This window comes from Erpetoichthys calabaricus, chromosome 12, assembly GCF_900747795.2.
Source record: "Erpetoichthys calabaricus chromosome 12, fErpCal1.3, whole genome shotgun sequence".
Lineage (NCBI taxonomy): Eukaryota > Metazoa > Chordata > Cladistia > Polypteriformes > Polypteridae > Erpetoichthys > Erpetoichthys calabaricus.
This window is the reverse complement of record NC_041405.2, coordinates 47711650-47735768: the sequence shown is the minus strand read 5'-3', so window position 1 is coordinate 47735768 and position 24119 is coordinate 47711650. Positions and strand designations below refer to the sequence as shown.

General features: G+C 37.2%; 1 protein-coding gene across 1 annotated transcript in view; it reads left to right on the top strand.

Annotated features, from left to right (window-relative positions):
- smarca1 (SWI/SNF related, matrix associated, actin dependent regulator of chromatin, subfamily a, member 1) overlaps nt 1-24119 on the top strand; it is an 82983-nt gene that overhangs the window by 56279 nt on the left and 2585 nt on the right. The window contains exon 23 of the mRNA XM_028815459.2: nt 23358-23468. Within this exon, the coding sequence (XP_028671292.2) occupies nt 23358-23468 (111 nt within the window). The remainder of the gene's footprint in view (nt 1-23357; nt 23469-24119) is intronic.

The window sequence follows — 24119 nt, the reverse complement described above, 5'->3', positions numbered from 1 at the left end:
TACAGGAGGAATTGACACATCCCAGCAGTGCATGCTGTCTTAGTAGCAGGTTGCATTCCTTGCTGACATAACTGAGGCAGAGTAGTCAGCATATATAATGGATACAGAAAGTACTCAGACACCTTCACTCTCTGCACATTTTATTCTGTTGTAGATTTAATTTTAAATGAGTAAATGTGCCATTTTTGCTCATCAGTACACACAAAATGCAAAATGACAAAGTGAAAACCAGTCTTCACTTTAAAACATTGCTATTTTTGAGTTGCTTTTTGCCTTCTCTTCTTCACTGGTCCTAAACATTCATGTTGCAATATGTTGGATCCCATTGACAGAATGTAGGATAAGTGTGAATTATTTCATATTACAAAGGGTTGTGGTTGAAGAGATGTGTGAGAAAGTGGAAAGCTTCAAAGAGCTACCAAATCAGAAGTGAATATGCAACTGGAAGTTGCTTGGTCCCTTGGTTGCGCAATTTATTATGATTTTTTCTTTATTTAGCAGCAGTTATTTAATTTATTTACATGTTAATGTATGCAGTTAGTATCCAGGAGATAGCTATTTCCATCATATATACAATATGTGTGTCATATTGTGGCCCTGCAGACCATAGCTAAGATAAGCAGCATGATTTAATTGAATTAGTCTTTCATTTTATTGTTTGTGTGACAATGTCTGACCGACTTAAAGTTCAGTGTAAGCCTCTTACAATATAAATATATCTCGTAAGGTTTCGTTCCATCATGTGCATTACAGAGGGTTTGAATAATGGTTCTTATTTCATGTTATTTCTAAAAACCCTGGGCTTTCAGTAAGTTCCAACATATATTTGAAATTTCTACGTGACATGTTTGTTTGCAGGGCAGCACTACGGTATAATAGTAAGGTCTTCTGCTTCACAGGTTCCTAGGCATGGGATGGAAACAGCTTGTGTGGGCTTTGTTTATTCTTCCTATAATTTCTCCATGTACTTTTAGAAGAAAACCAAATCCCAAAGAGGTGAATGTCAGGTGAATAACAGAATGTAAATTGGCACAGTAAAGATGAATGTACCCAAGGCTGGTTCCTGGCTAGTGCAAGATTAGCCATAACCAAATGTCCTGCCGTCTGTGCAAAGAAGGTTGTAATATTGGACGGGTTCACCGACTTATGGCAATAAATGTAAAAGAAAGATAAGAAAATGGATAAATAAATTTGTACACTTATTCTGTGTATTCGTGTAACTGGTATGCTTAAATGTTTCATGTATATGTACTTGAATGCTTATTTAACTACTTATTTAATTAAATAAGTTAAGCAGAAAATATTTGCTTATACAGTAATCCCTCCTCCATCGCGGGGGTTGCGTTCCAGACCCCCCCACGAAAGGTGAAAATCCGCAAAGTAGAAACCATATGTTTATATGGTTATTTTTATATTGTCATGCTTGGGTCACAGATTTGCACAGAAACATAGGAGGTTGTAGAGAGGCAGGAGCTTTATTCAAACACTGCAAACAAACATTTGTCACTTTTTCAAAAGTTTAAACTGTGCTCCATGACAAGACAGAGATGACAGTTCCGCCTCACAATTAAAAGAATGCAAACATATCTTCCTCTTCAAAGGAGTGCGCCTCAGGAGCAGAGAAAGCGAAGCACCACGGCACAAAGCAGTTGAAGGTGGCAGCTCACACCTCCTCCGTCAGGAGCAGAGAAAGAGAGAGAGGCAGATAAAAACAAACAACCAAAAATCAATACGTGCCCTTCGTGCTTTTAAGTATGCGAAGCACCGTGCAGCATGTCGCTTCACGAAGCAGCTGCACAGAAGGTAGCAACGTGAAGATAATCTTTCAGCATTTTTAGACGAGCATCCGTATCGTCTAGGTGTGCGAACAGCCCCCCTGCTCAATCCCCCTACGTCAGGATCAGAGAAAGTCAGCGCGAGAGAGAGAGAGAAAAGTAAGTTGGGTAGCTTCTCAGCCATCTGCCAATAGCGTCCCTTGTATGAAATCAACTGGGCAAACCAACTGAGGAAGCATGTACCAGAAATTAAAAGACCCATTGTCCGCAGAAATCCGCGAACCAGCAAAAAATCTGCGATATATATTTAAATATGCTTACATATAAAATCCGCGATAGAGTGAAGCCGTGAAAGGCGAAGCGTGATATAGCGAGGGATTACTGTACTACACAGTATTTAAGTAAACACTTTTATCATCATTGGTAACTAGTTTTCCTTGCTTTTTTGTATCAAGAATGTTAACTTTTATGGTTGGCCATGTTTAAAAACTGGCAACAATAAGTAAATGCCAAAAATATTTAATGTTTGCTGAGCGATGGAGGTGAGGAAATGGCATAAGTGCTTGATGCCAATATGTAGCACAAAAATAAATACAGCATTACAGTTATAAACACAGGTCTGTGTTAGCCCTAAAATCTGTTTTCTGTGTGCAATTTGTTAAAATCAGAGTTGTAGTTTATTAATATCTACGAATGTATTTCCAGATATCGTGTAGCTTTTGCTGTTTACTACTTGGGAGTTTATGCTGGAGATTCAAATTTGTTAAATCTAAAGTATCATCTAGGAGCTGTATGTAGAGATAAAGGATAAAGGCCCAGTCCATGACAAATTATGCAGTATTTGTCTAGTGCGTAGGTTCCCAAAGTGGGCGGTACCGCCCCCCAGTGGGCGCTGAAGCCTTCTAGGGGGATGATAGTGGGTTCAGAAGCATTTTGGGGGCGTTCAGGCGGTCATGGGGTCAGTGGCTCCTTATAGAAGAAATTAATAATATATATTTAAAAATTAATTATTTTTGTGATTTTGAGATTGAATAATCATTTAAAATTAAAATTCTGCATTGTAATTCATCTTATACTCATCAATTTTTTCATCAATTTTCTATTTCAATTATTTAATCATTTGAAAATTGACCATGTCTGACAGAACTATGTCAATTTTTTTTGTCAATGAGAAAATAGAGCATGTATATATGTGTGTATACAGTAATCCCTCCTCCATCGTGGGGGTTGCGTTCCAGAGCCACCCGCGAAATAAGAAAATCCGCGAAGTAGAAACCATATGTTTATATGGTTATTTTTATATTGTCATGCTTGGGTCACAGATTTGCGCAGAAACACAGGAGGTTGTAGTGAGACAGGAACGTTATTCAAACATTTTTATATTGTCATGCTTGGGTCACAGATTTGCACAGAAACACAGGAGGTTGTAGTGAGACAGGAACGTTATTCAAACACTGCAAACAAACATGTGTCTCTTTTTCAAAAGTTTAAACTGTGCTCCATGACAAGACAGAGATGACAGTTCAGTCTCACAATTAAAAGAATGCAAACATATCTTCCTCTTCAAAGAAGCAAACAAATCAATAGAGCTGTTTGGCTTTTAAGTATGCGAAGCACCGCGGCACAAAGCTGTTGAAGGCGGCAGCTTACACCCCCTCTGTCAGGAGCAGAGAGAGAGAGAGAGAGAGACAGATAAAAAAATCAATACGTGCCCTTCGTGCTTTTAAGTATGCGAAGCACCGTGCAGCATGTTACTACACGAAGTAGCTGCACAGAAGGTAGCCAACATTTTTAGACGAGCGTCCGTATCGTCTAGGTGTGCGAACAGCCCCCCTGCTCAATCCCCCTACGTCAGGATCAGAAAAAGTCAGCGCAAGAGAGAGAGAAAAGTAAGCAGGGTAGCTTCTCAGCCATCTGCCAATAGCATCCCTTGTATGAAATCAACTGGGCAAACCAACTGAGGAAGCATGTACCAGAAATTAAAAGACCTATTGTCCGCAGAAATCCGCGAACCAGCGAAAAATCCACGATATATATTTAAATATGCTTACATATAAAATCCGCGATAGAGTGAAGCCGCGAAAGGCGAAGCGCGATATAGCGAGGGATCGCTGTAATAGGTTATGTTTACAATAGCAAATATATTCATTATATTTCATTCTAAAATATATATAAAATATATAAAAATCACTTTTCTAATTGATTTGTACAAAAATAAACCCAATTTTATATAATTGAATATTACGAGTAAAAATAATAATGGCAAGAAAGACATAAAATCGTAAATTTTAGTTAGCCTAGTTAGTACCAACTTATATTGCTAACTAGAGGGAAAAGACAAAGCAAATATTATTTGAAACTTATTATATTGTGTTCTGTGGTTATGTTTTGTAGGTTTGGTGTTTATATCTTGTGTAATTATTTTATTTATTAATTATTATTTATAATTATTCGGACAATGTCGTGATCGGACGAACAAAATGCGCCTGCGTGCAAAATAAAAAATTGAACGTGTCATCTATACTAATAAAAGGCAAAGCCCTCAATGACTCACTCATCACCAATTCTCCAACTTCCCGTGTAGGTAGAAGGCTGAAATTTGGCAGGCTGATTCCTTACAGCTTACTTACAAAAGTTAAGCAGGTTTCATTTCGAAATTCTACACATAACGGTCATAACGGTCGACAACGTCCGCCATGTTAAAGTTTCTTATTTATAGCCCCATCTTCACGAAATTTGGTAGGCGGCTTCCCTGCACTAAGCGAAACCGATGTACGTATTTATTTCGGTGGTATGACGCCACTGTCGGCCGCAATATTGAACTTTCCAACGGTCTTTGTTACTTATGGGCCCATCTTCAAGAAATTTGGTATGCGGGTTCCCAACGCTAACTAAATCCTACTTACGTACATATATATACGTTCATAGCCTGCAGCACGGTCGCCGTGTGAGGCGGCGTTGGGTCCCCCATCCCCACGCCTCCCATGTAGTTGGCTGCCTGCCTATATAAGGCCGTCCGTCGCTCCAGTCTCTTCATTCCCTTCCTTGCTTCGCTACGGTATTCACGTCTCCCTGCTGATAACTGCAGCCTTTTTATTTAATCTACGGCTTCTCTGCTGTTTTATTGTTAGTTTATTACGATTAGTTATTGTGTAGGTATTTTAGACTTAGTTTACATTGTTCAGGTACCCATTTCCTTTATCGTTCCAACCGTACCCCCATTAACATGTCTATTGAGGTGATGACCATCGATCAAAGAACTGTCACTTACCGAGTGGTTTCCATGCCCAGAGATGGCGACTGCCTTTTCCATTCTCTGTATTACATATTGCACAGCCATATCAGGCTCACTCTTGATATCCAGAGGAACATTGTGTCTTATGTATTGAATGACTGGGACAGGTTCAAGGTGTGGACTGATGACGGTAGGGCTGCACGATAACAGAAAAAATGATTATCACGATTATTTTGCTCAAAATTTTTATCACGATTAATAATGACGATTATTCCTTTGGTAAATGAAGTCTGTGACCAAAGCAGTGTAGCCTCGGCCAGTTATTCACAGATGCTGCCCTAATCATATTAGCTGCGTTGTCCGTTGTGATGCACACAAGTCTTTCTTCCACCAAGCCCCAAGCGGACATCGCTTCTTTGAGGCCCACTGCAATAAACTCCGCTGTATGGTCTTGTGGGAAAAACGAAGTTTGCAAAAGCTTGCTTTTCATCTCAAACTCGCTGTCAATAAAATGAACTGTCAAGCTCAAATACGGTTCCGCAGTTCTGCTTGACCATAAGTTGGTCGTGGCAGCAAAATATTCCAGGCTGAGCCTGAGAATTTCTCTTTCTATTTCTTTTCGGCATTTCGCATACAGCGAGGGCAGCGCAACATTGGAAAAATGGTTGCGTGAGGGAATGCTATATCTTTTATCAAGTGTTGCGATCATTTTGTTAAACCCCTCACTGCTCACGGTGGTTATTGGACACATATCCTTGGCTATATGGTACGTGATCGCCTCTGTTATTTCCCGGTGTCTTTGCGAGCTAGGCAGATATGGTATTGCGTTGAACAATGTCCCTGATATTGTTGTCTGTGTTGTGGATGGCTGGTAATTTTTTGTTGTTGCTGTTTGTGCCTTCAGTCGTTGAAATTCTTGATAGTGTACTTTGTGGTGGCTTTTAAGGTGGTTGATGAGGTTTGTTGTGTTACCTTGGGAAGTTTGGACGGAACAGGAGCAAAGTTTGCACAAGACTCGTACCTGATCAACATCACATTCCTCGAAATCGAAATAGTTCCAGACAACTGAGTATGACCCCTTTTTAGGAACTAACGATCGCACTTCTGCACCTTCCTCACGTTGCTCCGCCATCATATGTTTATTCTGACTGACTGTTATTGCTGCTATTGACTTCTACTGCTTCAGAAAGCGCTTGCAATCTAGACGCAGTAACGTCATAGTGACGCAGTCCAATCCGTAAACTCAGCCCATAAAAAACAGTTTGGTATTTATACTGTAAAATCGCGACGATATTTATTAACTGATTGTGGGTCATAAATATCGTTATCATGAGAAAAAAAAGATTAATCGTGCAGCCCTAGATGACGGTACAGGAGATAATTATATTACACAGGAGCACTATAAGAGTGAAATGCTTAAGCCCTTCACCTATGGTTCTGCATGTGAGTTGATGGCTGCTGCTGAATTGTTCGGTGGTCGCTTTCAAGTGTACCGAAATGGCCAAATATTTTACACCTTTGGACAACCGCCAATGCCTCTTAAACATCTTAGATTCACAGGTGACGATTTGAGTAGTGGACACTTTGATGTTAATGAATGTTTAATCTCTCAAAAGCTGGATGTGAAGTTATCGATGAAACCCTTTTCAATTCAAAGGCCTCCAATTTCCAGTAAGGCTCTGCTTCGCAATGACAATTCATAAGTCTCAGGGACAGACCCTAGAAAAGGTTGGCATTGATTTGAGGCAAGATTGCTTTTCACATGGCCAACTATACATTGCATGCTCAAGAGTAAGTTCAGTGTATAGCTTGGTCATATTACAACCGGAGGGCCAAACTGACAACATGGTATACAAAGAGATCCTTAACAAATAATTATTGGTATATTTTCCCTCAGTTTAAAAAGGTTTACTTTTCTTGTTAATAAAAATTTTAAAGCAGTACTTCACCACTGCGAAGCGTGGGTATTTTGCTAGTACAGGATATTTTAACTTCAATTTTTTATATACTTAAAAAATGTATTCATTTTTTGCTATTGTAAAAATTGATCATGTTATACAGGCTTTAGTCTATCCGCGCAGCAGACGAGTCTTAACTAGTAGTTTGTCGGACAACTATTACGTAGGTAATTCACGCAATTCAGCATGTTTCGACAGGAATATGGGTGCTTCCAGTGACTTGTTCACAGCATAAGTACGTTGGTAACGCAAACAAGTCGATGCATGCAAGTCGATTCTGGATGGATTTCAGATCTATAAATACCAGTGGTTTAGGAATAAGTTTCAACAACAAACAATCATCAATCGAAAGTGTGATAGATAAGTGGAGTCATACAAAGTGTAAATTAAATCTTTTTTTTGTGAATATTGTTGAAAATTTTATACTTCATTATGTCTGAATCTAAGAAGAAATGTCGACAGTACAGTATTGAGTATTTGAAATATGGCTTTATTCAGTCTCCTACTAACCAATTATTACCCATGTGCTTGATTTGCCAAAAAGTATTTTCAAATGAAGCAATGAAGCCTTCTAGGCTACAAGAGCATTTGACTAAAATGCATGCTGATGAAAAGGATAAAGATTTGTCCTATTTTCAAGTACTAGAAGAAAAATATTTTAAACGTCCAACTATATCAAAACTTTTTGCGTCGTCCACTAAACAAGATAATGACAGATTACAAGCTTCTTATAATATTTCATTATTAATCACAAAAGCGGGAAAACCACACACAATTGGTGAGGAATTAATCTTGCCGGCAGTAAAAGAAGTAATAAACACTGTGCTTCATAAGCCAGCATTAGATATGATCAGGAAAATTCCTTTGAGCAATAATTCAGTGCAAACAAGAATCGATGCAATGGCTGAAGATGTTGAAAAATCATTGTGCGATTATTTGAAGACATGCCAATTTTCCATTCAACTCAGTGAATCAACTCTCCCAAATAATGAAGCACTATTCATGTACTACATACATACTACGTACGATTCATAAAGAAGAAAAAGTTTGTCAAGAATTATTATTTTCTGAAAATTTGGAAGCAGATACAAAGGGAGAATCTATATTTAATATCATGAATACGTTTTTTCAAGAGAAAGACATTCCTATTCGTAATATTTTGTCTGATGCTGCTGATGGTGCTCCAGCAATGACAGGGCACCACAAGGGTTTCATAGCAACATTTGAAACAAGTAGTACCAAATGTACTCGCTATACATTGTGTTCTTCATCGTCAACATTTGGTTGTGAAGAATTTAAGTGAACGCCTGCATATGTCGCTCCATTACGTTATTAGAACAGTCAACAAGATTAGAAACAATTCATTGAGTGACAGATTGTTTAGCCAACTTTGTAGTGAAAACGATGAAGATTTCAATCGTTTACTGCTTCACACAGAAGTACGTTGGCTTTCAAAAGGTATTTGTCTGAATCGATTTTAAAACAGAGACGACGGATTACGGGCCAACCTGATTACATCCAAAAATGACATTGCTTATTTGACAGACCTCTATAAAATATTTAATGAAGTCAATCTACAATTACAAGGTGATGAATTGAATTTAATTAAAACAAAAAACGTTATTGGCGCTTCTACTGTTCAAGCGGAATCTAGGCCGAGGGGAATATAGCCACTTTTTAAATTTATCAGCAGTGTCTCTCAAAAAGGAAGGTTTACTTACATACCGCCAACACTTGGAGGTTCTCCATGCTGATTTCGATGAGCGATTCAAGGATATTCTAAACATGAATATACCAAATTGGGTTCTAGATCCTTTCTCACATGTAAACACAGCAGGATCATCAAATTTAGAAGTGGAACTCATAGAACTCACAACAAATGAAGAACTAAAAATAAAATTCAAAAGTGGATACCAAGAGTTCTGGCTTCAGAAATCAATACCGATACTGTACCCTGGATTATGGGAAATAGTGCAGAAATTTTTAATTGCATTTCCATCTTCTTATTTGGCTGAGCGTGGGTTTAGTGCTGTAGTGAATTTACTATCTAAGAAAAGGAACTGATTGCATATAACTGAGCGTGGCGATTTACGACTGTTTTTAAGGAAATTGGAACCTGATATTAATAAACTTTTAAAAATGCATCAGGCTCATCCTTCACATTAATTTGTTATTTTTTCTTTGTATTTTTACTTTGTAAGTTCGAAATAAACAATTTTCTAATACATTTGATGGTGTTTTAATTATTACAATAAGATTCTTACTAATGTAATACAATCTCCTAATATGTATTCTGAATTTTCATATTTAAACCATTGTATGAAACTGTGCATAATGTTATTTGAGCATACACTTTACAATCTTTACATATGGGCTACATTTCATCAAAATCGGTATAGCAATAACTGTGTTTAAGATGAAGCACATGTTGGCCACTACTTTTTCAATAATTTAACGGCATAAGCAGTAATGTATCATTAGTTGCTATTTACGTCGAAAATATCAAACAGCTTGAACGCGGAAAACTGTTATAATGGGGGGGGCGTTACAAAATTTATGTCTTGAAAAGTGGGTGGTGGCCTGAAAAAAGTTTGGGAACCTATGGTCTAGTGCTTAAATCTGAGTGCATAAGTGTCATCTGTTTTTTTAAATGATTTCCACAGTATAAAGAATAGTATCATTGGCATAAAGATGTTTTACAGATGAAAAAAATAACATTATACATGTGTATGTTGTAGCGCTGCTGCCTCGCAGTTAGGAGACCCGGGTTCGCTTCCCGGGTCCACCCTGCGTGGAGTTTGCATGTTCTCCCCGTGTCTGCGTGGGTTTCCTCCGGGCGCTCCGGTTTCCTCCCACAGTCCAAAGACATGCAGGTTAGGTGGATTGGCGATTCTACAATTGGCCCTAGTGTGTGCTTGGTGTGTGGGTGTGTTTGTGTGTGTCCTGCGGTGGGTTGGCACCCTGCCCAGGATTGGTTCCCTGCCTTGTGCCCTGTGTCGGCTGGGATTGGCTCCAGCAGACCCCCGTGACCCTGTGTTCGGATTCAGCGGGTTGGAAAATGGATGGATGGATGTGTATGTTGGAACAAGAATCGAAACTTTTGCCAAACCTTTAGTAATTGGCATATTAAGGTAGAATGACCTTTGCTAGTTTTCCACTCTTAATACATTTATATTATGTATAATTGAAAGGTTCTACTGTACAATGCAACAGTACATTAATGGATTTAAAAAACAAATGCATGGCAGTAAATTCATGACACATCATTTCATTAATTCCAGTTAATGAAGCAGTCTTCTTACCTCGAGAATACTGATGTAGGAATTAGTCCACCGAAAAATATAAATTTTTTATATGTTGCTTACCCCATGTGGTTTATAGTGATGACTGAGAATTTTTTTAATCTTCTGCTTTTTAATCTCCTGAACAGAGATATAAAAGTTTATGATATAACAGAAGTAATGATGACCAATACTGTATAATAGCAAATAATACAAAAGGCATCCATGCAAAAAAGAAAAATCTCATGTCACAGTTATCCAGTTGTTTGCTGTTAACATGCAAAACACATGCATTATCTGCTGGAATATTGTTGAATAGATAATTTTGGAAAAAATTAGTGTGTAAATGCATTCACTTGGGATTGAGCGTTCAGTTCTACAGCCCACTACAAAACACATGGGGTAAAATATTAAAAAATGTAATTTTTATGTTAAGTATTCCTCTAACTGAATTTACTCTACAGTACATCATTGTGCAATCCCATTTTATTTAATTATTTTATCATTTTTAATCATTTTATTCTTTTTCATTAAAACAGTATTTACATAGAAACTTAAACTATTACCAGTACTTCAGTCATATATATTAAGGCTGCTGATTAATCATCATTAACGTGTGCAATTAACTTGTTATATTTTTTAACGCAGCATATAAATGCTTTAGTTAAATCTGGTTATTCTGACCACACCTCACATGTTGTTAATGAAGCAGTACCAAACAAATCCAAGTGTATTAATAGTAGTAGCAGTATAGCACTGCCACATAATATACTGTACAAGTGTTTTTGTTATATGTGCTGTTTATCACTACCTGGGCTTCCACACTGGGAGCTTTCTTCATTCCTGAACTGAAAAGGAGAATGCAGCATTGCTCTTTGAGGGTGGGATTTCCAAGCTGCTTCCAATACAAAAAAAGAAGGAAAAACCCATTGTGAAGTTAATAATAAAGAGTATGCCTTGAACGTACTATCCATGCATCCTTCCATTCTTTTTCTGACACTTATCTGGGCCCACGTTGTGGGGGTAGCAGCCTAAGCAAAGAAGCCCGGACATACTTTCTCACCGTCACCTCCTCTAACTTCTCCAAGACTGAAGCATTTTCAGGCCAGATGAGAAATGAGATATCTCCAATGTGGTCTGGGTCTGCTGTGAGGTCTCGTCCTGGTTGGACTGCCCAAAACCCCTCCACAATGAGACGTCCAGGAGGCATTCAAACCTGAAGCCTGCACCACTTCAGCTGGCTCCTTTTGATGCAGAAGAGCAGCAGCTTTACTTTGAGCTCCTCCCAAATGTCTATGCTCCTCATCCTATTTCCAAGGCTTAGCCCAGACACCCTGTGAAGGAAGCTCATTTCTGCTGCTTGCATCTGTGATCTAGCTCTTTCAGTCACTACCTAAAGCTCATGACCGTAGGTGAAGGTAGGGATATAGATTGACTGGTAAATTGAGAGCTTTGCTTTTTGGCTCAGCTCTCTCCTCACCACAACTGACCAGTACAACTTCTGTGTAACTTGTGATGCTGCTCCAATCCACCTGTCAGTCTCCCATTTCCTTCTTCCCTCACTCATGAAAAGGACCATGAGATACTTAAACTGCTGCGTTTGAGGCAGCACCTAATCCGCAACCTGGGGATATACAGTATACATAAGCCGATTTCTGTTCTTCTTGCAGTTACGATTTCTGTTGAGCATGTTAACGTTTGTAATGTACTGTCTATTTGGAATGTAGATTGTAATGCATGTAACAATGAAATGCAATGCTTTTTTAACTCAAATAGAGGAATCACAAACATTAACACTACAGTTAGAAATCCTATAGCAAATGCCATATGATTGTCAACTGACAAACTGAAACTAATTTAATCAAGGTAAAATTAAATGCAAAAAAAAAAAACTGCTATCTGTATATTACCTTGTGATTTTTGTTTGTCCAGTAGTTTCACCCAGTTGGGCATATTCAGTTTAAATATTTGCTATATGCCATTTATTGGAAAGTATTTAATAATGCATGTAATAATAAAATTCATTGCACTTTAGGCTTATCCTATAGGCTGCTTGGGAATGCATGCATGAGATTCAAATTTGTGAAATAGAAAGTGTCATTCTTCAGCTGTACATAGATTTAAGAAGGTTTGTAAAGTAAATGAAACCATTCAGTTCATCGGTCATATTTGGTTAGTTAATAGCAAAATGGTGTCATTGACTCACTCATATACTGTACATCAATAAAGTGATCTGGTGGTTTGTTTCAGAGCCACATGACCCTTTTTGGCAGAACGTTTTCCTGGATTTTGTCTGACAATCACCACCTTAGCTTCGGCTGGTATCAGCTGATATCAGAATTTTTGAATCAGAAATCCAGCCTGAAGCTACCTATACATTTCCTGGGGTTATTCATGAGGCATACATTTTATTAAGCACAAACTGACTTCAGTTTTAAACAAGGACTTTCCATTAAGTTCCCTGGGTGTGCTCAAGTACATGATTCACTATTTAATTACAACTTGAAAATTCTGAAGGATTCGTTTTAAAATTTGAAAGGTTTGGATTTAATTTCCTATGTAGTCTTCTCTGCTAAAGACTAAAAAGGTTTTTTTTTCCAGCATGATCTTACCTTTAGTCCCAGGATCATTTTGGTTATTCTTCTCTGCACTGCAGACTCCATTCTGAACATTCTTCATTTAACTGTATTTTATTCTTTAGTATTTTAACTAACTCAGATGATGTTAAGAGCCAACTCCTTATACTGGGTAAGAAGGCTAGAAAATAATTGATTTTTTTTTATCAAGCATTGCCTTTTTAGATATATTGTAATTTTTGTAAAGCATTTGTGCTGCATTCAGTGTATGAAGTGTACTGTGCAAATAAATTCATCATTATTATTTTTAATATTTCTTGCTTAGAATTTATCTGTCCTTTTTACCCCAGAGTCTCAAATAATCTTATTATTCTTGATCATCTGTGTTGCTCTTTTAAATGTTTTGACCAATTTTTTTGTAGTTCATTGCTGTAGCCATGACGACACTGCAAGTTCTGGAAAATTTTCAGAATGTGATCATTATTTTCATTTTTTCCATAGAAAATGTGATCAATTAATGATGACTTTTTTTTAGAAAGAATAGCTTGCATTTCCATGCCTTTTTATCTTTTCACCTTATTTTAATTATTTTCCTTTATTAATTATAACTTGTGTCCTTTCTTTCAAAGAAGTTCAGTGTGGTAGAATCTTACAACAGCTTGACACACATTTTTTGTGAGACACTGACCAGTCTCAAAATCTCAGGACGCAGCACTTCTGTGACTTGCCTTGGTGTATTATAATATGTATGTATCTGTGTGCATGTGTATATGTTTTATAGATATATATTTATGAGGAGCTGCCAGGTAGAAGTCGGTAAAACACTACAGGGACAGGGCTCAGGGTAGGAGAGGAAAGTGCAGCCTGAGAGCTTGAACATGCAGTTGAATGAGTACATGCAAGTTTAGCAAAGAGTGGAACACCTATTAGCCAATAAAGAATAACATACAATGCCATTACAGGGGGTCCTTAGGTTACGACACAGTTCCGTTCCTACAACAGTGATGTAACCCGAATTTTGGTGTAAGTCGAAACACACCCTAGCCTAAGTCACTTACCTATCCTAACGTATTTGCAAAATCATAATCTAGAACATAAAAACACATCTAAGCCACAGAAAAAGGAAAAGGACATAAATATACTGTACTGTACACTGTACTATAGTAACAGAAAAAAATAAGTGTAAAAAAAAGCCTTACCTTTATTCCTTCTCACGTCTCAATTTTTTAAAGTTTTTATGGGAGTGAGTGTTGAAAAGTCAAAACGTTGTATGTTTATGAAAGAGGTAATAATGTTGCCTTTTCTGTGTTTAGGACTGGCAGAAGGCCACTTATTTTTGTGCCGCCCTTTTATTGTGAGCATATATTTTACACTTCAGAAACTGGGGGGACTAGGGGGGGAGAGAAAGAGAGCAAGCTATCTCTGATCTATCCTTTTAATCCTTATAGTTATAAGTATGAACGTAACAATAGGCTTCATGGCAATAACTTCTGGGAAAATTGGAAATTAAGGTCTGACAACAAAAGTTCAGAAGCAATGTCTCCATTACTGAATAGTTAATTTTGTGAGCTGGAATGTTAAAAGTCTGAATCATGAATTAAAGAGAAAGAAAGAAAATGCTAAAACAGTATTTTTACAGAAGACCCAATTATTAAACATGGATCAGTTTCTGATCTTGATCTGAGACTGGACTGGTCAAATATTCCAGTCCAGCTTTACAAAGAAAACTAGAGGGGTAGGAATTCTTATACATAGAACAGTCTCATTTGCAGTATCAGATGTAGTATCTGATCCTGAAGGGACATATGTTATTGTCATGGGTAATTTATTTAACTGTAAAGTGATTTTGATAAATATTTGTGCACCCAATGTGGATGATAGGGACTTCATCCAAAATGTATTTGCATATATCCCCAATGTGTAGTGGCTGGGGACTTTAATTGTGTTTTAAATCCAGACCTAGATAGGTCTCCTGCCACAGGGGCAATGACATCAAACACTGCAAAGACAATTACACAGTTTGTACCTGATCACAACTTATCAGACCCCTGGAGATTTCTAAACCCAAACTCAAGAGCATATTCCTTCTACTCACCAGTGCATCACTGCTACTCAAGAATTGATTATTTCTTTGTAGATAACAATTCCTTGCCAATGAATAATTTTGTAAGTGCAACGCTATTGTTATCTCCGGCCACGCCCCTTTGATCTTGGAGCTAAAATCATTATGCCCCACATAGTCATCTCGCAGATGGCATCTTAACCCACTTTTATTAGCAGACGAGAACTGTGCAGAATTTATATCCAAGCAAATCGTTTTTTTTTAGAGACAAATACATCCTCAGAGGTTTCTACAGGAATGCTCTGGGAAACCCTGAATGCTTTCTTAAGAGGACAGATTATCTCATCTCTTTCCCACAGAATTAAATTGGAAACCAAGAAGGTATCGGAGCTAATCAGTGAAATTACTAGAATAGGTCAAGAACATGCCAGGTGTCCAAGTGAGGCACTTCATAGGAAAAGAGAGGTTCTGCATTCAGAATTCAATGTCTTAACAACTAAAGAAACTGCGCAACTCATTTTTAAATCAAGACATCATTACTATGAACCTGGAGAGAAAGCAAATAAGATCTTAGCTCAACAAATCAACAATTAGTTCACAATGCAATCCCAGCAATTACCAACACAGACGGAGACAAAATCATTGACCAGAAAAATATAATGCACACATTTAGAGACTACTACAAGTCCTTATAAATCCTTATATTCTACTGAGTTTAAAGACAGGACACAATGTAATATATTTCTGGATGCATTATAGATACCACAAATAGATACTCTCAGTGCAGAGGAATTGGATAAACCTCTGGCACTATCAGAATTACTAGATGCTATAAACCTCAGGCCCTGATGGCTACCCTGCCAAATTTTATAAAAAATTCTCAACTAAGGTAGTTCCTCTTTTATTAGCAACATTTACAGAAACTAGAGACCATAATATTCTACCTCAAACTTTTCGCCAAGCATTAATTACCGCCTTTCCTAAACAAAATAAGGACTTATTACAATGTGCATCATACAGACCAATTTCACTTCTGAATAATGATGTTAAGATACTCTCCAAAGTCCTAGCCAGAAGGATTGAGAAAGTACTTCCTTCGGTAATATCATGAGAACAAACTGGATTTATTAAAGGCAGTAATTTAGCTTCCAATCTTTGACACCTGTTTAATGTAATATATTCACCCACAAAGTCTAACACCCTGGAGATATTATTATCGTTGGATGCAGAAAAATAATTTGATATGGTTGAATTGAACTACCTATTCACTACATTGAAGAAATTTCGGTTTGGTCCAAACATTTCTGCATGGATCAGACTACTGTATACCAGTCCAGAAGCTTCAGTTTGTATTTAGAACATTAATTCAGACTACTTTAATTTAGAATGTGGTACTAGACAAGTATGCCCCTTGTCACCACTGCTTTTTGCAATTGCCATTGAGCCACTGGCGAAATCCTTCTGAGGTAAAGGGGATTATCAGAGAAGGACTTTGAACAGAAATTTTCTCTATACACAGGTGATATGGTACTGTATATATCAGATCCAGAAAATACTGTGCCTACAGTCCTAACAGCACTAACAGAATTTCAAAAGATTTCTGGTCTCAGAATTAATTTGAATAATAGTGTGCACTTTCCAGTGAATACTCAAGCACACAATATTAGATTGGACACCTTCCCTTTTATCATTGTAGATCAGTTTAAATACCTAGGGGTAAACATCACAAGTAAACATAAAGCTCTTTATCAACAAAATGTTGCCGTCTGTATGAAAAAAATTAAGCCAAACTTGCATAGATGGTCTTCCCTTCTTCTCACTTTAGCTGGAAGAATTAACATTGTTAAGATCAATATCCTTCCTAAGCTTCTTTTTTATTTCAAAACATTCCAATATACATCAATAAATCATTTTTAAGAAATTAGATTCAACCATAACCTCATTTATTTGGAATTCAAAACATCCACATATCCAAAGGGCGTCCCTACAAAGATCTAAGGTGGAAGGTGGCATGGTTCTACCTAACTTTCAGTTGTATTACTGGGTGGCAAATATACAAGCTATAAAAACTTGGACATTGACACAAATAGATGAACATACACAGGCTTTGTCCACAATAGAAATAAAATCCTGCAGTACTTCTTTATATTCCTTGCTTTGTACCCCAATAAGTAAAAGTCATCGCCAATATACTAACAACCCAATTGTGCTTCAGTCACTCAGAATATGGACCCAATGTAGGAAGTATTTTAAAATAGAGAAGCTTTTATCTGTGACACCTCTGCATGAGAACCACCTTTTTCCACCCTCTCAAACGTACACAGTTTTTAATGTCTGGAAAACATTCGGGATTAAATTACTTAGAGATCTGTACATAGACAATGTCTTTGCATCCTACGAACAATTACACTCCAAATTTAACTTTCCAGCAGCACATTCAACTTTCAAATTAGAAACTTTCTTAAACAAAACCTGCCCAATGTTCCTCACCTCCCACCTACCTCTGTGCTGGAAAAAATATTGATGAGTCTTGAGTACTCTGGTGGCAGAATTGGCACTCCAGCCACCATAAAAAACCTCACACTGGTTCCATTCTGTCTGAACTAGTGTGGTACTGAGGTGTCACCCGTGGCATAGCTTCACTTAGGTCCTAATCTGGGTTCCTGAGTTGGTTTGTCATCTGGTGGGTGCGGCAATGCGCTGTATCAGCACGTGAACCTAACCTCCCTCTCTCCTCTCTTGAGTACTTAAATAGCATCTCCATAATATATAAAAACATTTTACAGTCCCTCCCTTTCAAAATTCCAAGAGTACAGTGGGAGAAGGATCTCTCAACATCACTCAACACCTCAGAAAAGGAGTGGAAGGTAGCAATGCACAGAATTAACTCAAGCTCCATATGCGCAAAGCATACAATTATTCAACTTAAAATTATATATCGAGCACATCTGTCTTGTTTATAATACAAGATCCAACCTGCGAACGTCGCAATCAAGTTTCAGCCTCATTGGGCCTCATATTTTGGGCGTGCGCCAAATTAACATCTTTCTAGACCAAGATCTTTAAATGCCTTTCAGACAGCCTTCATGTCACAATCTCTACTAATCCATTAAAAATGTGTTTGGTGAACTTCCAAATGGGCTTAAAGTGGAGAAGGACAAACAAACTGTAATTGCCTATACTACAATATTGGCACGTAAGACTTATCTTGCTCAACTGGAAGAATCCTAACTCTCCTATTTTAAGTCAGTGTGTAACTGATTTTATATACTACTTGAAATTGGAAAAATCAAATTCTCACTGAGAGGATCTGTACAAAACATTTCAAAACCTGGTAGGATCTAATCAATAACATTTTAGAATAAGCATTTTAATTGATGAAGCAGATTATCTCCCCTCTTTTTTATTCTATTTATTTTTATTAATTTATCTATTTACTTATTTTTTGTTTAAAGTTTTACTCTGCTGGCCTAGCTCTCATTCCCATGGGGGGAGGGGGGGGGGTGTTGATTGATTAGTTTTGAACCCAGTTTTGTAAAGCTTGTTTGTATGGAATGTTAAAATTGAGCTCAGGTGCATTCTATTTCCCCTGATCATCCTTGAGATGTTTCTGCAGCTTAATTGGAGTCCACCTGTGGTAAATTCAGTTGATTGGAAATGATTTGAAAAGGTACACACCTGTCTATATAAGGTCCCACAGTTGACAGTTCATGTCAGAGCACAAGCCAAGCATGGAGTCAAAGGAATTGTCTGTAGATCTCCGAGACAGGATTGTCTCGAGGCACAAATCTGGGGAAGGTTACAGAAAAAATTCTGCTACTTTGAAGGTCCCAATGAGCACAGTGGCCTCCATCATCCGTAAGTGAAAGAAGTTCGAAACCACCAGGACTCTTCCTAGAGCTGGCCGGTCATCTAAACTGAGCGATCGGGGGAGAAGTGCCTTAGTCAGGGAGGTGACCAAGAACCCGATGGTCACTCTGTCAGAGCTCCAGATGTCCTCTGTGGAGAGAGGAGAACCTTCCAGAAGGACAACCATCTCTGCAGCAATCCACCAATCAGGCCTGTATGGTAGAGTGGCCAGACGGAAGCCACTCCTTAGTAAAAGGCACATGGCAGCCCGCCTGGAGTTTGCCAAAAGGCACCTGAAGGACTCTCAGACCATGAGAAAGAAAATTCTCTGGTCTGACGAGACAAAGATTGAACTCTTTGGTGTGAATGCCAGGCATCACGTTTGGAGGAAACCAGGCACCGCTCATCACCAGGCCAATACCATCCCTACAGTGAAGCATGGTGGTGGCAGTATCATGCTGTGGGGATGTTTTTCAGCGGCAGGGACTGGGAGACTAGTCAGGATAAAGGGAAAGATGACTGCAGCAATGTACACAGACATCCTGGATGAAAACCTGCTCCAGAGCGCTCTTGACCTCAGACTGGGGCGACGGTTCATCTTTCAGCAGGACAACGACCCTAAGCACACAGCCAAGATATCAAAGGAGTGGCTTCAGGACAACTCTATGAATGTCCTTGAGTGGCCCAGCCAGAGCCCAGACTTGAATCCGATTGAACATCTCTGGAGAGATCTTAAAATGGCTGTGCACCGACGCTTCCCATCCAACCTGATGAAGCTTGAGAGGTGCCGCAAAGAGGAATGGGCGAAACTGGCCAAGGATAGGTGTGCCAAGCTTGTGGCATCATATTCAAAAAGACTTGAGGCTGTAATTGCTGCCAAAGGTGCATCGACAAAGTATTGAGCAAAGGCTGTGAATACTTATGTACATGTGATTTCTCAGTTTTTTTATTTTTAATAACAAAAACCTCAAGTAAACTTTTTTCACTTTGTAATTATGGGGTGTTGTGTGTAGAATTCTGAAGAAAAAAATTAATTTAATCCATTTTGGAATACGGCTGCAACATAACAAAATGTGGAAAAAGTGATGCGCTGTGAATACTTTCCATTTCCGGATGCACTGTATATTCAATGATTGCTAATATTAATCGAGTTTCATAATAGATGGATGAATGAATATGATATTTCTCTAAAATGAATTCCATTTACATTATATGTACTGGACCAGGAACAATTCTGTTAATGTAATATGTGGTTACCACGAAAACAGCTGTGCTAACCATTCACTTTTATTGTCATTTTGACTGATTAAATTGTTTTACTCTCATTTACACATTTATCCAATGATTATTCTATGTGCCATGGAAAATCAGAATTTGGAGTGATTAGGCACTAATGACTAGTTGAATAACCAAACCATGCTTTTAGTAACAGATCTGTTGCAGCCAATGTTTTGAATGCAAATATTTTAAAGCTTGGTTATTTTTCTAAATATGAATATTTCATTATAGACATAACAATGATGGAGACAATTATGTTCCATGCTTTAAGATTAAAATGTACTAACAGGTGGTATTAGTTGCTGGCTGAGGAGCTGTGTGATATTTCTCAAGGTTGCTGGTTCGTTACCCAATCAGACTGACCTTTGTTGTTGTACAGTAGATTGATTTATGTGTCTGTTGATTTTAATGCATCTTAAAATGTACTGTATTTAGCAAAATATCAAACATTTTTAACAGATTTAACTGTGAGGTTGAGAGATAGGACAGTTGCTTCTTTTGAAAAACTTGAATTTTTTGTGGATTGTAGAGAATCCAACTCTTTCACAAAAATAATCTTTTTATATTGTCATAAATACGCTTTTTTTCACAATGACATGTTGCATGTTGGCTGGAAATGAAATACAAGAACTTCACTATTGCCTGTACACGATACTACTACTACTACTACTACTGTCTGATAATTAACATGCCAGTACTACATTATTAGAAATATGGTAGCAGTAGGCACATTAGCCTTCTCTGAAAAAGACTAACTTAATCTATTAAGAGTTTTAGTCCTTCCTTGTTTCTGCCAAATTGGACATCCATGTTTGTCTGGCTGCTCTAGCAGTTTCATGCATCTATTTTTTCTTGTTCTTGAATTTGCAAGATAGCCCTGTGATTGTAAATACTATCCTCAATGAGAATGCCCAGTAATGAATAAGATACCCTTTTGCAGATTTACCATCTTCTGTACAACTTTCCAACAAAAATAATCATGCCACAAATAAAATCAGTACAGACCTTGTGTAGACTTTGTCTGTACGTAGAGCATGTGCTATTTCTGTAGTTTATGTGGCCAATAGGCCTTTATATAACTGTCCAAATTTTATATAGTGACAAGCGTGTTAAAATGTAATGTACTTTATTTTACACATCGTACATGATTTTGCTGAAACTGAAGTCCGACTTTAGCTTTTTTGTGTTTGCAAGACATCTTCATAGACGTTACTGCTCATTCTTTCTGTTACTGAAATTATTGCTATCATTCTTTTTTACTTGAGCTTCAATTTTAGCTATGTTATCTTTGTACTGCAACATTTAGTTAAATTATCTTTTATGCTGTCTTTGCAAGAGTTCTGAACATTTTGAACTAATTTGATTAGTATCTTACATATACAGTATTTTTGCATTATTATTAACACCAGCATTTCAAATTTCTTTGGAATACTGGGAAAGCATAAATTGCTTAAATAATTTTTGTAGTCTGTGGTCCCATATTATTTGTGATTTTTCTATAATTTGACTCAAATTAAAATGAAAAATTTCTTAAAAATCAGGTGTGACATTGTGGTGCAGTTGTAAGTAAGGCTGCCTCATGTTCCAGTATCCTGAGTTCAAAGCCTACATGAGGTAACTGTCTATGTGTACTTCAGGTCTTCTCCCCAGTTTGACAAGGGTTATCCTCCTTGTATTCTAGTTTTCTTCTCAAATCCTTCTAAGACATATTTGTCAGGTTGATAGCTGATTATAAACTGGCCCTACTGTGAGTGTGTGTGCATATGTAAAGGTTCTGCAATGTGTGCCCTGTCTAGGGCTGTTCTTTGGCTTGTAAAATATTTGCCAGGATAGGCTGTAGTCATCTGTGACCGTAAACGAGATGAATTGTTTTGGAGAATATTGTAATATGTTGTCTAGCTATCATAAATAGTATGTAAAATATGTCAATATACAGTACGTACATTCATTTTTTAAATGAAGTTGTCACATATGTTTACACAAACCAAACGTGCAACCAAATTTAAAAAGTTCTCACAAAACATTACATAATAGTAGCAAAAGATGGGGTAAGGTTAGATATGTGATAAGAAGTCTATTCTATCATTCAGTACGTGTAAATAGAATAAAAGTAAAAAATACTCTTGTCTTGTAAATAAGACTGGAAAACAAATACAAACTGACCTTGGACTGAAAATAGAAACTTTCTAATTACAATTACATACTGTTATCTATAATTTAAATTTAAACTGTATAACACATGATACTTTACTAATTAAAGTGAATTAAGAATGTAGTAAAAATTATCTCATAGCGCTGTAAGATTGAAAGAGGTAAACATCTATCTGAATTTCACAGAGAAACGAAACCTGCAGCATTTATACTTTTTGAGTTTGTCAACAAGGGGGCTATGTAAGTAAACAAGAAGTTAAGTGAACTGCAGAGATTGCCTTAATACTGCTAAAGGCTACAGATTCTTTAGAATCCTCCTACAGTGTGAGCTGGATTCACATAAATGAACTTGTGAAAATATGCAAGAGATTCCCTGCTTCCCGAGATTTCTAGGGAAAAGCACAATGAACAAAATAATACTCTTAAAGCTTTACCTTTGAACCATGGAAGGCAAACAGCATCTAATAAATGCATTTCTGAGATGACATGTTCACAAAAAATACAGAAACTGTCTTACTGTTACCTGAAGAAATTTTCTTCAACGTTCTACCTCTGATCTCAATTTTTACCATTATAGCACCAAGTCTCAGGCCAGTAGAAACAATTTTATCCAAAAATTAATAAAATGAATGACAGGCGGTCTAGTGGTAAATACCTTTAAACTGTTCAAACTTGTATATTAATATTTAGATAAATTATATTTCTAGTGTTTGTATTTTAAATGTTTGTTTTCTATACTACTTGGGGCTTACCCCCTGCTCGCTTTGCTCGCCAGCCCCCCTGGCCTGCGATATGTGCCAGCCACTTCGCATCTCTGCTGCTCATGATTGTGAAGAGGGAGGCTGAACACACCCCAAGAAGACGCGTTGGCTCCTCCGAAACCCCCTCATAAACAGTAATACAATGGGAAACAAATACAAATAAGCCTGATTTAAAGCATGACAAAAAACATGACATAAACACGTCACATAAAATCGTTGCACTTTTAGGCTTAGGATTTTATATATATATATATATATATATATATATAGAGAGAGAGAGAGAGAGAGAGAGAGTAGATTTTATTTTATTACTTTGAGAATTAAACACAAATAAGAATTTCAGTATACTGGATACATATGGCAGTAAACAAAGTTGAATTTGTTAGAAAAAAGTTGAATTAGCATTACTTTAACTCTTTATTTTTCTTCAGGAACTCCAGAGACGATGCAACACTCTCATCTCTCTAATTGAAAAGGAGAATATGGAAATTGAAGAGAAAGAACGTGCAGAAAAGAAGAAACGTACACCTAAAACTCCAATGGTTAGAAGCCTGGTTTCTCTGTTTCAGCTTCTGAAAGCTGTAATCATTGTGGTTGGAAAAAAGCCAGAGACTACTTGGAGAAAATATACCTGGCTTCGCTTAAATGAAACAAAAAAACAGTTGAAATTGCTGAGCAATTATTTTGTGTAATCTTGCACTATTTGAAATGCAGTGTTGGCTTACGTAGTGCCCATTGCTGTATACTCATGGGGTGATAGCTCATGTAGACTGTAAAAGCTGGGGTGAAATGTTATTTTCCTGTCCCCAGCATCTATTAGATAGTTGTTATTAATGCTTTTAAGATTTTTAAGCCTTTTAATGCACTCTCTTTCCGTCTGTATCATTTTAGACAATATGATTTTAGTGCCAGTGTTAAAGGGTACAGATATTGAACAGATTGAAAAGTTAATTACTTTTTCAAAAACATTTTTTTTATTGTGTCAGACCCTGCACTTTCTGTTAAGTTTCCTTCTTGTCACCAAGTTAGAAAATATACTACAGTAATTGCACTTATTTTGCCATCTATAGTATATTATTTCTGCATTGCAACAGTGATCTTGACAAGGTATGAAGACTTGTATTATGTGAATGGTTTTGAATTTTTTTATCTTTTGTAGTTTTTTCTAGATAGGTTGAAAAGACATCTACCTA